Source organism: Barbus barbus (genome assembly GCF_936440315.1).
Source record: "Barbus barbus genome assembly, chromosome: 32".
NCBI classification, from domain to species: Eukaryota; Metazoa; Chordata; class Actinopteri; order Cypriniformes; family Cyprinidae; genus Barbus; species Barbus barbus.
In genome coordinates, this window is record NC_136760.1 from 610,268 (window position 1) to 624,832 (window position 14,565).

General features: G+C 39.2%; 1 protein-coding gene across 2 annotated transcripts in view; it reads left to right on the plus strand.

The window, feature by feature from the left end:
• The window catches only part of LOC306852566 (integrin alpha-X-like), a 39,976-nt gene that overhangs the window by 20,226 nt on the left and 5,185 nt on the right, over positions 1-14,565 (plus strand). For both annotated transcript variants that reach the window (XM_079389498.1, XM_079389499.1), the window contains 10 exons: positions 3,929-4,002; positions 4,108-4,249; positions 4,391-4,489; positions 6,517-6,596; positions 6,669-6,755; positions 6,862-6,940; positions 10,788-10,883; positions 11,068-11,148; positions 11,567-11,677; positions 11,769-11,882. In XM_079389498.1, coding sequence (XP_079245624.1) covers positions 3,929-4,002; positions 4,108-4,249; positions 4,391-4,489; positions 6,517-6,596; positions 6,669-6,755; positions 6,862-6,940; positions 10,788-10,883; positions 11,068-11,148; positions 11,567-11,677; positions 11,769-11,882 — 963 coding nt within the window. The remainder of the gene's footprint in view (positions 1-3,928; positions 4,003-4,107; positions 4,250-4,390; positions 4,490-6,516; positions 6,597-6,668; positions 6,756-6,861; positions 6,941-10,787; positions 10,884-11,067; positions 11,149-11,566; positions 11,678-11,768; positions 11,883-14,565) is intronic.

Below are 14,565 nucleotides of genomic sequence, written 5' to 3' on the forward strand. Positions count from 1 at the left end.
GAACTGCAGAATACTTTAATCCTTTATATTAAGCAGTCAAAAAGGAAATGTCCAACACAGGACAAAACTTTTCACAATCTCATTAGGTAATGTGACACATAAGCCCACCTTCAAAAATCATTTCACCTGTTTCAAATCTTTGTTAGATTGAAGTACACTGGTGGCCAAAATATTTAGGTATCTTAATGTTTTTGAAAGACGTCTCTTTGATGCTCAAAAACATTTCTTATTATCAATGTCTGTACTCTTCAATCTTTTTCACATCATTGGAGTAAAAGTCATTATCAAAATAGCCTTTAAAAAGCCAACAAAATCTTTTTGTCCACCTTTGGGAGTAAACAAACCTCCAAAGATTGGTTCCTGTTCAGAACTTAACAACATTAGAATGTTCCCTGGTTTGTATGTGTCCACAAACACAAATGTACTCCGTCCATCAGAGGAGATCCCAGTTCCAACGCTATATTAAAACATAGAGAGGGAGGAGAAAATTCCACATAAGTCAAATTAGTTTTAACCTCCCTTTTTAAAACTTTTTTTTTTAACTCTAACTTTAGAATATATATTTTTAAGTAACATCCTTTTGTCCATAACATATTCAAACATTTCAGCTGAACCTATAAGATCATTACAAATCACACTCTGCGACAAGGATCTAATAAACTAAATAATAAAAGAGGAAGTTAAAGGTAGTTCCCTTTCAGTCGCTCACGTTCGACGTAACGTCGACGTGATGACGTAATTGGGATCTCAATTACGTCGTCACGTCGACGTTACGTCTCCCGTTCCCTCCTTCAGGGAACGAGGGTTACATCAGTAACCGAGACGTTTTTGGTATGCAGTTTTAGTTTCTGATTTAAATCAAATACAGTTTTAACTCCATGTCGTGTTGATCAACATGCCATTTCATGTCACATTTTTATTGGCTGGTCAGTAAATGTGGGTCGTAGCAGCAAACACACTGTGCGATGATCAGACTGAATTTCTGACACTGTCAGAAAACTATCGTAGGCTATCTTTGGTCGCAAGACTGTGACAACGGCCATCTTTGAACCTCTGTCACTGTACAACACAGGACCACCGTTTAAGAGCCACGATCACAAAAATCGCCATGATTGTTTCACGATGACAATCTTTCTTCTTTCGTTTCCCACCTGTGCGCTAATATTAGGTGCCTTCCTGGTCAGGTGGGACTGTAACGGCAGAGAGTCTCCTGCCTAATGAAAGCTCAGAATAATGCAAAAATATAAACTAAAGTTTATCAACTAAAGCATGTTTGATTTGGTATGAATGAATGGTTTAGTGTGAGTTTTACTACAGTGTTCACCTGAATAAACAATCTAGTGATAGTGAACATAGAACATAGAATTGGCACGACATGGTGTGAATCGTCCCCTTCCTAGTAAAAAGGTGGCTTTGACGCAAGGGTTAAGCAAGGTGCACACTGTACCAAGATTTGGCCGTTTGAGACAAAATTTAGAAAATCCTAAAATATTCCTCCAATCCTAGTCAAAAATCTTTGATTGCTGGTTTGAAATGTTCACTAACAGCCGATTAATGACTGTTGCAATCAAATTTTACCTCCAATGAAATTCTGGCAGTGTCAGAAGATTTGGCAGTCCACAGTCCTGCAGTGTGACTTCTACGACGAACGTCAAATTATCTTAAATTTTCAAGACAAGCCATGATCAGAATTAATGTTAGAGATTTCTTCTAATCGTCATAAACTCTGGCACTCCCACCCACTGCTTGTAGAATTCATATATGTTGCTTTTGCTATGATAAACACCGGTTGCACCACTGCTTTTATGTGGGTGTGCACTGCTTATATCTTAAGCATGCTGGTATTGCCGCCGTTCTTAGAGTTTTCATGATAGCTAACATTTCAGCCCTGTTTGCAATGCAGCTCACTTACACTCAACGTGTATGGGTTAATAATGTAAAACTCCAGACAAGTTACCTTGCACGCACCTGTTTTTAACACGTGCTGATTATCGTACAGTTTGACATTAATGACAACTGAGATCCCACAGTGAGACATGATTGTGATGTTGTACATCCTGACAAGCAACAATCATAACGGACTATTATAAATTGTTCAGAGTGTGCCTGGCTGTAATCGATTAACATAATGAAGCGATTATGGTATAAATACAATATTTTATTTACAACAATACAGAAGTAAAATGAAATGGCATGTCATTGTCAATACAGACTATGGGCTGGCTGGATTCTGTTCAAAGATCCTATTCCTATTGGCTCACACTAGCTAATTTAAATAACGAATACCTTGAACAACTACACATGAGATTAAGCGCATCTGTAACGGGGCGAACGAGACGTGAGGATCCATTTGCAAACTTTATTAAACACAGACATGGTCAAAAAACACAAGCAGGGTCAAAACAGGGTATGGCACCGACAAGATACAAGAATAATACAGAGGGCAAGCGTTGGTCTTTGATCGGTGAACAATTATCCAGAGGGCTTGACAACATGGGCAATCCAGAAACATGAGCGATAGTCCAGATAAAGTACAAACAGAGTCCGAACAGCGAGACAAGGGTAAATCCAGGAAACACAGTAGAAGTCTGCTACCCGACCCGAGCCCGACGGGTCCCGAAAAATGTGCGGGTTTCGGGTCGGGTTCGGGTTAATGTTTATTGAACAGCGTCGGGTTCGGGTCGGGTTCGGGTTTGTAACTAAGAAAAACTAAATGGGCTATATATAGTTTGCGTGCCGTGTGCTTTGCCTGCTTGCTGTGTTGTGGTGACCGGCACGCGCGAGAGAGAAAGTTGCGTGCGCAGATGTGCAATGTGCATCTGCTACACAGACACACAGGCTCTACCTGTGTGTCTGTGGTCTGTGTAGCCCAGGGGTGGGCAAACTTTTTGGCTCAAGGGCTACACTGGGTTTTAAAATTTGACAGAGGGCCGGCCCAGTAGCAGATTATGAAACACGATCTCATGAAAGTGCATATCTATACCACAAATTAATTTCTAGTGCCATTTATACACCAAAATTTTTTTTTGCATGCATATGCTACGTACTGTAAACCCCTTGGTTAGGATTAGGGGTGCGGAGTGCGTGCCTATTACACCCCATAAAGTGCGTATCATATGCACACGAAAACTGCGTATCATAAGCACTACAGATACAATTCGTGGTATTCGCACTTTCATGAGATCGGACTGAGCAAACACATTTACGTTGTGGCAACGTCTGCGCGAAATTCAACAACTGAGAGACGACATTATTTATTTGCCGTGAGAAAATATAACATATTGCAAAAATGGTATTTATTTGCTGTGAGAAATAGAGTGGACCTCGGGTTCGGGTCGGGTTCGGGCTTAACATGTAAATGTATTTGTCGGGTCGGGTCGGGTTAAATGATCGCGGGTACGGGCCGGGTTCGGGCTTCAGTTTAAAGCCCGTGCAGACCTCTAAAACACAGACTAGAATACAAGAAACAGGTTCCGTATCGCAGCTAAAACTAAAGAAGTCATAAATGCAGAACAATACTGGAACTAAACGGAAACACAGAATGGCTTGGTAAGGCAACTAACACTAGGAGAGTGCTATACGCAGAAAAATACTCAGCTGAGAGAAAGAGGAAGTCCATGGTTTAAGTAGGGTGTGTGATTGTGTGATTTAATTCTCAGGTGTGAGTGTGTGATTGAGACAGCTGTGTGTACTTAATGCAATGAATGATGGGAAATGCAGTCCAGGGTAATATATGACAGTCTGTGTGGTGTGAGAGTCGATTTGATAGAAGAGTGACCTCTGGTGGCGAGTGAATGAAAGTCCATGAACCTGTTTCATGACAGCATCGGTCTACACATATTGTTAATTTCAAAATTTTAACCTCATCTCATACAAGTGATTCTTGATTTTTTTTTTTTTTTTTCTGTGCCCCCACTTTGTTTTACAGCTAGATTTTGAGATAAACTGTGGAACTGATAATTTATGTGTCGATGAGCTCAGAATGGATTTCAATTTCTCTGGGTGAGCAAATCATTTGCTCTATTTCAAAACTTTAATATTGATAGAGAGGAGTAATTCCAAACTATCTTTACATCCATGAGTCTCTCTTTTGTTTCTGTGATCCAGAGCTACAAACATAGAGGTTGGGAAAATGCAGGAGATCAATGTGACAGTGTTTGTAGAGAACAGAGGAGAGAACTCACACAACACACTCTTCATCCTCAACTACCCCTTTGGACTTTCCTACAGGAGAATCACATCTAAACAGGTAAAACCATACACAAAGGTACTAATGCTGAAACTAATAGTATTATCATGATATTTCTGAAGCAAACTGGCTATTGAACACTGAAGATACAATAAAATGTGAGTTGAAATACAGTATATGATAAACATTCTGTGTGAACAGGGCAGAGTGGAGTGTGTGTCTCTGGATGGTGTGCAAGGAGTTAAAGTAGGAGAAACCACCTGCTTCATCAGTAAACCCATCCTCAAGGAAAACTCTCAGGTCAACAATCCCAGTCGTGACACTAATGGCTCATTTCCACTGAGCGGTACAGTTCGCTACAATATGGCGGTACAGTACGCAATTTTGTCCGTTTCCATTGTCAGAAGTTGTGAATGGTACCAAAATAGCGAACCATACATACCACTTTTTTGGTACACTTCTGTTGAGGTACCTAGCACAGCAAAGGGTACCAAAAGGGTGGAGCTAAACTCACTGTAGAACGTTGATTGGTTGGCTAGAATCGTCACTTTTGCATGATACAAGGGGATAAAGCTTCTCCTTCACTCGTTCCGCTCTGCTGTCCGTGAGTGTTGGGCTTATTTACATCAGAGTGCGCAAACACAAAAAAAAATAACAGTGTATTTTAAACATTTTTATTTTCACACAGACAATAGCCATTTCTCAATATGCATTCTGTTCTTGTGGACTTGTGAACGTCATTGCCCAAAAACCCGCGTAATTTTCAAAATATTACTGTTATTGTGTCATGGAATGTAGATTTAAGAGTTTTTCAGGTGAGAATGTAGTTGTTAAAAACTCAAATCTGTGGTTTATTTATAAAGGCAGAGCCTATTTGAAAATTTGCTATGCTGATTTCGGAGCTCGAGGTGATCACCGGTCGCTCAGTGCTCATGTATCCGCCTCGAGCAGCCTTACGCTCAGCTAGTCCTTCCGACATTTGTCGCTGGCTCAGATGTCTCTGTAGTGATTAAACATGAGATACAATTTGTTTTGTCTATATTTAACAGGCATTCGTGGTCTCATGAATCTATTATTTGTTCCTGGTCATATCTTTTTGACTGAGCACAAAGTTTAACTTAATTTATTTTGAACATTACCGTTGTACAGTGCTGACTTTGTAGTATACGTTTGACTGAATTGTTTGCTTTTTGTCTTTATTTCCTCTTATATAAGCCTCTTATACTTTGTACTTATGCTTTTATAATGGCCTTTATTGTTAATTAAAACTGACATAAAAGAGGAAGAGTTGTGCTTAGTGTCGCACTTTATTGTTGATCACTACTTTTCGGCATACACCATGCCTATAAAGTAAAGGGTACTGTTGGCAGTGGAAACGCAAGCTGGATCAGGGAGTTTGGTCTCGAACCGTACTGTACTGACCCGTACTGCTCGGTGGAAACAAGTCCTAAACAAACGTTTGCTCATGTGTAGAGCTGCACAATAATGGTTCAACTGAAAATCATGATTCTTTTGCTCAAAAATCAGAATCACGATTAAGAAATTTCCTTAGAATGATTGTACATTCATGTAAGCACAAATCAAGAGAATGTCAGCTCATACAATGGATTTATTTTACCCAAGTCTGCTTCCCTGATTCATTACATTCATCATACATTAACACACTCTCTAAATTATGAAAACTAGTAAAACACGAAGAAGCCTCTTTCAAAAGCTAAAACTACAGAAACTTGTTTCCGCCATGGGAAAAAAATATTAATAATTTTAATTATCGGATTAAAGGATCTAAAAATATTGATGCAGGCTAATAAGCAACTAGTTAATAATGAGAATTGGTCCTTAAACTAAAATGTTACCCAACCTTTTTATTTTTATTTTTTATTTTTTTTGAAGGCAAACAGTTGGGCTGTATGATACTTTCGTTTGAATAGAATAATGCAATGGAGATAACTAAACTCCACTTTACATATATTTATTAAATAAATGTTTGGTGGAAAAGCTCTGATTTGGGTGATTTAAATTCTTGACATCTGGCAACCATGATAGCTAATACAAAATAACAGAAATGTCTAATAATAATAATAATAATAATAATAATAACAAAACAAAACATTTTCAGTATAAATAACCAGCAGGCTTAACAATAATTATGCCTAATAAATTAAGAGAAGCCGAAATTGTTATCATAATTGAAATTCAATCCATTGTGCAGCCCCACTCATGTGTGCACATACACTCATTTACTCTTTGAACTAGTCCAACCTTCAGTCTTGTTTTTCTTCTTTCTGACATTTTCTGTCTTTCTGACATTTTTGTCCAAATTCTAGGTTGTGTTTGAGATTACATACAGTATTAATAAAGAAAGTACACTGGGCCAAAATGTGACGTTTAAGGCTGAGGTCACGAGGTATGACAATTTTTAACTGATAAATTTTAACTGATAAATGCTGCTGATAAACAAAACCTCCATCTCTCACAGTGGGAATGACAAACACTCAAGCAGCAGTGAACTTTTTAAAGAGAAGACCATTGGTGTCAAATATGCCATCTATATTGCCTTGATAAGGTTAGTGCTCTGCTTCATGTTTCTGTATAAATAGTAAACAATGCATCAATTTTGTCATTCTATACTGTAATATTGTAATTGTCTTTCATAATTTTTTTAAATAAAGGCATGAAACTTCCACCATCCACATTAATTTTACATCAGGGAAAAAGGATCTTATGAAACCAGTCCAGCAGATAATAAAGGTATGAGTTAAAATTATGTAACTTAAAATATACTGAAAATAGCTTGGGACAGAAACAATTTTCACTTAAAAATTGCTAGTAAATTCAACAAACAATTAAACATATTGAATTAAATGTGACATTTTGAAGTAAAATAAACTGAAATAGTATTGTAAAATAATTTTTGTTTATTTTACAACTTCAGAAAATCATTGTGTTATTTTATTATGATTGATTTACTGTTATAAGTTTTGTTCATATTTTGAATATTTTATGCTTTGCTTAATGTAAAATTTAGTTGAAGTTTTAGTATATTTCATATGTTTGTATAGGCTTTATTACATTTAAGTTATTTTGAGGAATTGAATTAAAACTAGATAACGTTTGTCAAGACAAACTTTAAGTTGGCTTGAGAAGCCGGACCAGAAAGTTAAAAAGTTTTAAGTTTCAGTCTGAAACAGTTTAAAGATTTAAATATTTTTAAAAGCTTAAAGTTTGAATGTTTTGAAGGCAAAAGAGTCTGTCAGTGATAGATATGGATGGATGGATGGATGATAGAACGATGGACAGATAGAACAACAGTTCAAAGATAGAGTCAACAGTTCAAAATCAGACTGTTCGTAATTAAACTCATGCACTGAAACTGGCAAGACAGATAGTTTGTAATTGGGTCCATTAAATGTAACTGGACAGACTGACAGATCATGAACATGCTCAATGACTAAACCTGGACAGGCAGACAGTTCAAAATCTGGCTCATTGACTGAAACTGGACAGTAAGACAGCTCATAAAAAGGCTAATTGACTGAAACCGAATTGGCAGCTGGCATAATCTTAGATAAGTTAACTGGGACCTCACTGGCAGACAGTTCACAGTTCACAATTCACAGATGGCCTCCATAGCCGTGACACGACAGGACGAGGATTCGCAGATGGCCTCCATAGCCGTGACACGACAGGACGAGGATTCGCAGATGGCCTCCATAGCCATGACAGGACAGGACGAGAGTTCATAAGTGGGTACCACGGACACCTCTAGAGGCTCTGCAGGGGATGCCGCCACCTCTGGAGGTTCTACAGAAGTACCATCAGGATACAGGGAGAGTTCAGCAACGGTTCCTTCGACAGTGACATGACAGGCAGAAAGTGTATTGCTGGGCACCACCACCACACAAGGAACTGAAGCGAGCACCGCTGCTTCGGGAGGTTCTGCAACATGCACCGCCACCTCTGGAGAAACTGCAGCAGGTACCATCGCTTTGAGGAACACAGAAGCGAGTGCCACTACCTCAGGAGGTTCTGCAGCGTCAGCCGCCACCTCTGGAGACATCATAGTGGCCGCCACCATCTCTGGGAGTTCTGTGGTGGTGTATGCAGCCCAAACACACCAAAAAACGATCCCCATCATGGGAAGCACTTCAGACAAGGGAATCAATTCAGGAACAGGAAGACTAGAGTGAGTGGGTTTGGGGACACCAGCTGTGCATGCAGACACCAGCGGTGCATCCCTCACACTGGATACCAGACTGGGATAACGAAGGACTGACCTTGAAGATCTGGGTGTGACAGACAGGCTGTGACGTGACTAGAAGATCAGCTGTGACGTGACATGACTCTGGATGATCAGCTGTGATGTGATGTAACTCTGGATGATCAGCTGAGACGTGACATGACTCTGGAAGATCAGATGTGACGTGAAGTGACTCGCTAACCCTAACTCACTCTGGATGAGTACAGTTCTTGGAGAGTGGGGAGGGATGTACCAATGATTCGCTCAGCAGTCCGGACTACCCTCTGTAGTCTTCTGAGGTCAGATTTGGTAGCTGAGCTGAACCAGACAGTTATTGAAGTGCAGAGGACAGATTCAATGATGGCAGAGTAGAACTGTTTCAGCAGCTCCTGTGACAGGTTGAACTTCCTCAGCTGTTGAAGGAAGTACAACCTCTGCTGGACCTTTATAACAATGGAGTCTGAATGACTCCACTGTCGTTACAGTACTGTCCATGATGGTGAGTGGGGGGAGTGCAGGAGGGTTTCTTCGGAAGTCCACAGTCATCTCCACTGTTTTGAGGGTGCTGAGCTCCAGGTTGTTAAAGCCAGTTCCTTAACCTCCTGTCTGTAAGCAGACTCGTCACCGTCCTGAATGAGGCCGGTCAGTGTGTTGTCGTCTGAAAACTTCAGGAGCTTGGCAGAGGGGTCTTTAGATGTGCAGTTGTTGGTGTACAGGGCGAAGAACAGTGGGGAGAGAGAACAGCCCTGAGGAGCTCCAGTACTAATCGTACGGGTGCTGGATGTGTATTCCCAGCCTCACTAGCTGCTGCCTGTCTGTCAGGAACTGGTGATCCACTGACAGACGGAGGTGGGCACGGAGAGCTGAGTTAGTTTGGGCAGAAAGAGGTTTGGAATGATCATGTTAAAGGCCGAGCTGAAGTCCACAAACAGGATCCTCACATAGGTCCCTGGTCTGTCTAGATGTTGCAGAGCATAATGCAGTCCCATGTTGACTGCATCGTCCACAGACCTGTTTGCTCTGTAGGCAACTGAAGAGGATCCAGCACAGGATTTCCGACAGGCTGTTGTGACACCATCTGAGCCTGGTGCTTTCTTCCTCTTCTGCTTCCGGAAGACCTGGCGCACATCGACTTCGCTGATCTGAAGTGCAGGTGTGGGGGAGAGGGGGGTTGCTGGAGGTGTTAATGGTTGTGTGGAGAGGTGTTCAGAGCAGGTGTGGGGTGTTTTTTCAAACCTGCCGTAGAACTCATTCAGATCGTATGCCAGTTGTTGATTCTCCACAGTGCTTGGGGATGGTGTCTTGTAGCTGGTGATCTCTTTCAGACCTTTCCACACTGATGCTGAGTCGCTGGAAGTGAACAGAATCCGTAGTTTTTCAGAAAACTAAAACTACCGCCATTTTATGAGCGTGCTCTAGTTACACGCCGCCATTACATGAGTGAGTGCGGTGTCGCATTTCTCCGCGACACCCACAGTGAATGCTGAACCAACAGTCCACCAAACATAATCCAAAAAATTACTCTGTGACAAACGAGGACCCTTTTGAACCACTCTTGATTTTAAAGGCTGGTTAAATGTCTATTAACATACAGTCAGGTAATTCTGAGCCATTTGCCAAAGCCAAATATTCCACAATGTAACCCTCGTGTGATCAACGTGAGACGTCCAGATCCATTTGCAAGCTTTATTCCAGGACGTGGTCACAAAAAGACAAGAGTCAAACAATGGCAAACAGGTATATCACAGGCAAGACAAAGAGTAAACAGAGGGCTAGTGTCGGTCTACGATCGGCGAACAATATCCAGAGGGCTTGACATGAGGGGTAATCCAATAACACAAGCAATAGTCCAGGCGATGCGCAAACAGAGTTCGAAACAGCAGGCAAAGGGTTAATCCAAGTTACACAGGCAGAAGAACAGGAAACAGACAACAAGGCAACACAAAATGACTAAACTAGACTAGAACTGGAACTAAAAACTAGGACTGGAAGCCGGAGTGTTGCTATTGCTAGAAGAGTGACATAGGCTAAACAATACTTGGCAGTGAGAGAGAGGAAGTCCATGGCTTATGTAGGGTGTGTTATTGGTTACAGCTGTGGTTGAAATCAGTGCAATGGATCATGGGAAATGTAGTCCAGGGTATAGTGTAACAATCTGTGTAGTGTGAGAGTCCATGTGGTGAGCGGGTGACCTCTGGTGGAGAGTGAACGGACGTTCATAGACCGGATTCGTGACAATAACCCTGTGTATCTCATGTAAAAGTTTTTATTTCATTTTTAAGATCTACAGCAGAAGAAAACACACCATGGCAAAAATATCCGTACTGTACATAACCCTTCCTTTTTTTCTTCTTTCAGATTGAAAATGACCTTAGAGAATTAACTTTCAAGGTTTTCATCAAAGTACCAGTGAAAGTTGGTGATGCTGACATCTGGACTAATTCAAGTCTGCAAGTGTGTGAATTTATTTATCATATTACAAGCCATAAACTGATTCTTTTAGGTCAATCGTTTTTGTATAATATGGGGTAAAACAACAGTATCCCATCCTTCACCCATAATGTCAACAAGAAAATCTGAACCTTATGATGCAAACTGGTGTGCCTTTTAATTTTGTATTTATTTATTGATCTAAAAGATTTCTGGCTGTAAGAGGGAGAACATTCAGAAGCCAGCTATCACCAATTTTATGGACATTATTAAAAGTCAACACATAGTGGTAAGGACACTTTTTGAGTTTTATTTATTTATTTATTTTTACCATATTTGATTTCCTCATTTATTTAATAATTCACTGTGTTCCAAATTATTATGCAAGTGACATATCAGTAGGATTTTGTTGTTGTTGTTGCTCAACATTTCAATAATTAGTTTGACAAAACCTTTCCATAATAAAGACTTGATCTGACCAAGTTCTTCTGTGCTCTAAATCACTCACTAATCTTTTGATATTTTGATTTTACAAGTGTAAACTGTAGTGGTTTTAATGCTTTTTGTAAGACATTGCACTTTCATGCTTTTCATCTTCTGAGAGATCTGAAATGTCTGATATGTCACTTGCATAATAATTTGAAACAGTGTATATGTTAAACAGACATTAATGAAACTCTCTGGATGTGTGTGCGTGTGTGTGTCAGAACTGCTCTGTGGCGGTGTGTGCCGAGTTCATCTGTGATGTTACTCTCATAAAGAATGAAAGGATTCTCTATAATATAACTGCCAATGTCAGCTCTGGATGGATTGAGCAGGTATCTGACTTTAAATTGAATTCATATCACAAAACCATATTTTCATATTTGTTTCATCATTTCTTATTCTCATGATCTGTGTCTGTCCTAGACTGGACTCAGAGCTGCTATTTTTCAGCTGGTCAGTTCAGCGTCTCTGGATTACGACAAGAACCAATATGTTTTCTTGTCCTCTGATTCTCAACAAACTGCACCGTCTATCCAGGTAATTTAGTGAGTTCATGTCAGGTCTTATGAATGTATGAATAGCTCTCAATGCCATGCTTTGTTTGACCACATACTCTCTTCCTTTTTTCTTCGCACATATATATTTATTAGTGCTGTCAATCAATTTAAAAATTAACTAATCGCATGTTTTTTTTTCTAAAATCGCGATTAATCCCACCTAGCATTAAACTTTAAATATACTTTAATATTGCAATAATTTCACATTTAATCTTCAAATTAATGTAGAAACAACATAAAGACAGTATATTAGTAATATTTATTTAATGGCATCTTTTTTATGACTGAAGTCCAGTAACACTGATACCAGTACTACTGATGCCGCTATAAAATTTTTCTTTTTTTCCCTAATATTTAACCATTGACTATAGCCAATCAACATTACACTATAATTGAGAGCTATCAATTTTAATATTTATTAGAATTAATAAAATAACTTATTTAAGTGAACTTTAAACAATCTTCACATAAACCAATTATAACAAACATCATATTTAGCTAACTGTGCAAGTAGGAAATATACAGAAATTGAATAAGGTTATCAAACACTAAATTCTAAATCTAGATGAATCCTTACAGCTATAAAAGTTATTTATCTCCTCTTTTTTTTTTGTTCTTTGATGAATAGACATCACAGCAGCTGTTTATTAGGTTGTTTTGGGTGCTATTTCTTTAAGAGCTACCATTGCTGAACATGATGCGGATCCGATACGCATCGTACTTTCTCTCAACTCACTTTACCTTTTCTGACCCGCTTCAGGTCTTAAAGTCTCTACTAATGAACTGACGAGTTGAATTGGGTGTGTAAGTTGAGGGAGACTGGGCTGCTTGAGGACAGTTTTGAAAACCATTTCAGAAACATGTTATTAAATGTGACTCATATATAACATATTACACGAATGCACAGTTTTAAGGCTGCTTTAATCACCTTTTTGGTAGCTTCATGACTTAACTGACCACAGCATTGCATGCAAGTAATTCCTTTCATGCTTTGATATGAAATTATAAAGGCTACAGTGCCCACTGACGCCTTTGTGCTGAGGCGAAGTGAAGCGCTTCTTATCTGTTTCCTGTTTGATGGTCGAAAAAGATGTTCAGCGACTAAATAAATGCACTTCTTATCAAGAAAAAAGAGGAAAAGGCAGCAGTTGGGAGTGGGGTGGCCAACACTAGCCCCCACCACTGTGTTAACGGGGCGTTAAACTGAAAAAAATTAATCACCTGTGTTAACACACTAATTTTGACAGCACTAAAATATATATACAGTATAAATTTTCTTTTTTTTTTCAGTTTAAACATGATTGTTTCGTGCTAAAATGACTTGAAATGGTTACTCTTTGGCTCATTGTTTTCATTTTGAAAGAACATGATTTAATATGTAGCGTGATCAATTGAAATTTAAAATTGAATTGAAATGTTATATATACTAATCAACTGTAGGAGCCATAAAGGTGTTAATGTTGTTGTATAATGTCTTTTCTATAGTCTATGTTGATTGAATCTTTGTACATACTCCCCTTGTGGTGGATGAATTTAATTGCATTCTTTTGGAGGTAGCCATCTTAAACAGGATGTGTTGTGGCAATGGGAGAGGGAAGGGAGACAGTTTTTTGACCTGTCTTGATCAAACAGGCTTTGAAGAAGCGTCAATAAAGTGAGAACTTTATAAGTGAACTGAAAATGTGACAATTTTTTCAAAAGGATCCACAAAAACCTATTTAGCCAAATGATAGTGCTTCGAATATGTCCAAAAGGTCACATAAATCTTGTAGTTCTCACAGCTCAAGCATATCACCTTCAGTATCATCAATGAGGATAGAAGTAGCTGCTGATAAAGCAGCCATTTTTGCTCGCAAAGCTGCATTAAAACAAAAACGTGCCCTTGAAATGGAAAAGGCTGCTTTGAAAATGAATTAGTTCAAATTAAAACTAGAATCAGCCAATTTGGAATGTGACCTAGCTACAAATTATGCTAAACTGAAGGGTTTAGAAGGCTGTGAAACAACTGCAAGCCCAAGTCTACATGTTCGTTCTGTCAATTCTTATCGATCTTATGAACCTTAGGATGATTTGAATGAGTATCTTGAAAAGTATGGTGCTGAGAATTCTAAGCAGACAGCAATTCATGATCAAACACCATCAGAAACTTCACCATCTTTTGAGTTTGTTCAACTTGGAGCTATCCCAAAAACTCGATTGCAAAGGATGCTTCAACCTCAAAAACCCGATCGAGTTGCACAAAGTAAGTACAAAGTTGATGACACAGCTGCGAAGTCTGCTATGCCAATTCAAAATCCATCTGCCTGTTATACTGATCTACAAGTATGAATCTTTCAAATGTGGCGCGGAGGCAGAATGATATTGCTGCTCTTGCAAACACTCTTTATACTCCCCTCTAGAGAGGTTCCAGTATTCGATGGAGACTCATTAAAGGGATAGTTCACCCAAAAATGAAAATTAGTCCAAAATTTACTCAGCCTCAAGGCATACTAGGTATGTCTGTCATTCTTCTTTCAGATGAACACATTCAGAGTTATATTCCACATTGTCCTGTCTGTTCCAATCTGTATAATTGCAGTGAATGGTGCACCGGATTCTTAACTTTATAAACTGTTATGTGCAGCTTCCGTTCTCTCAAGCAGGCATGTTCACAAAGGCGGTCG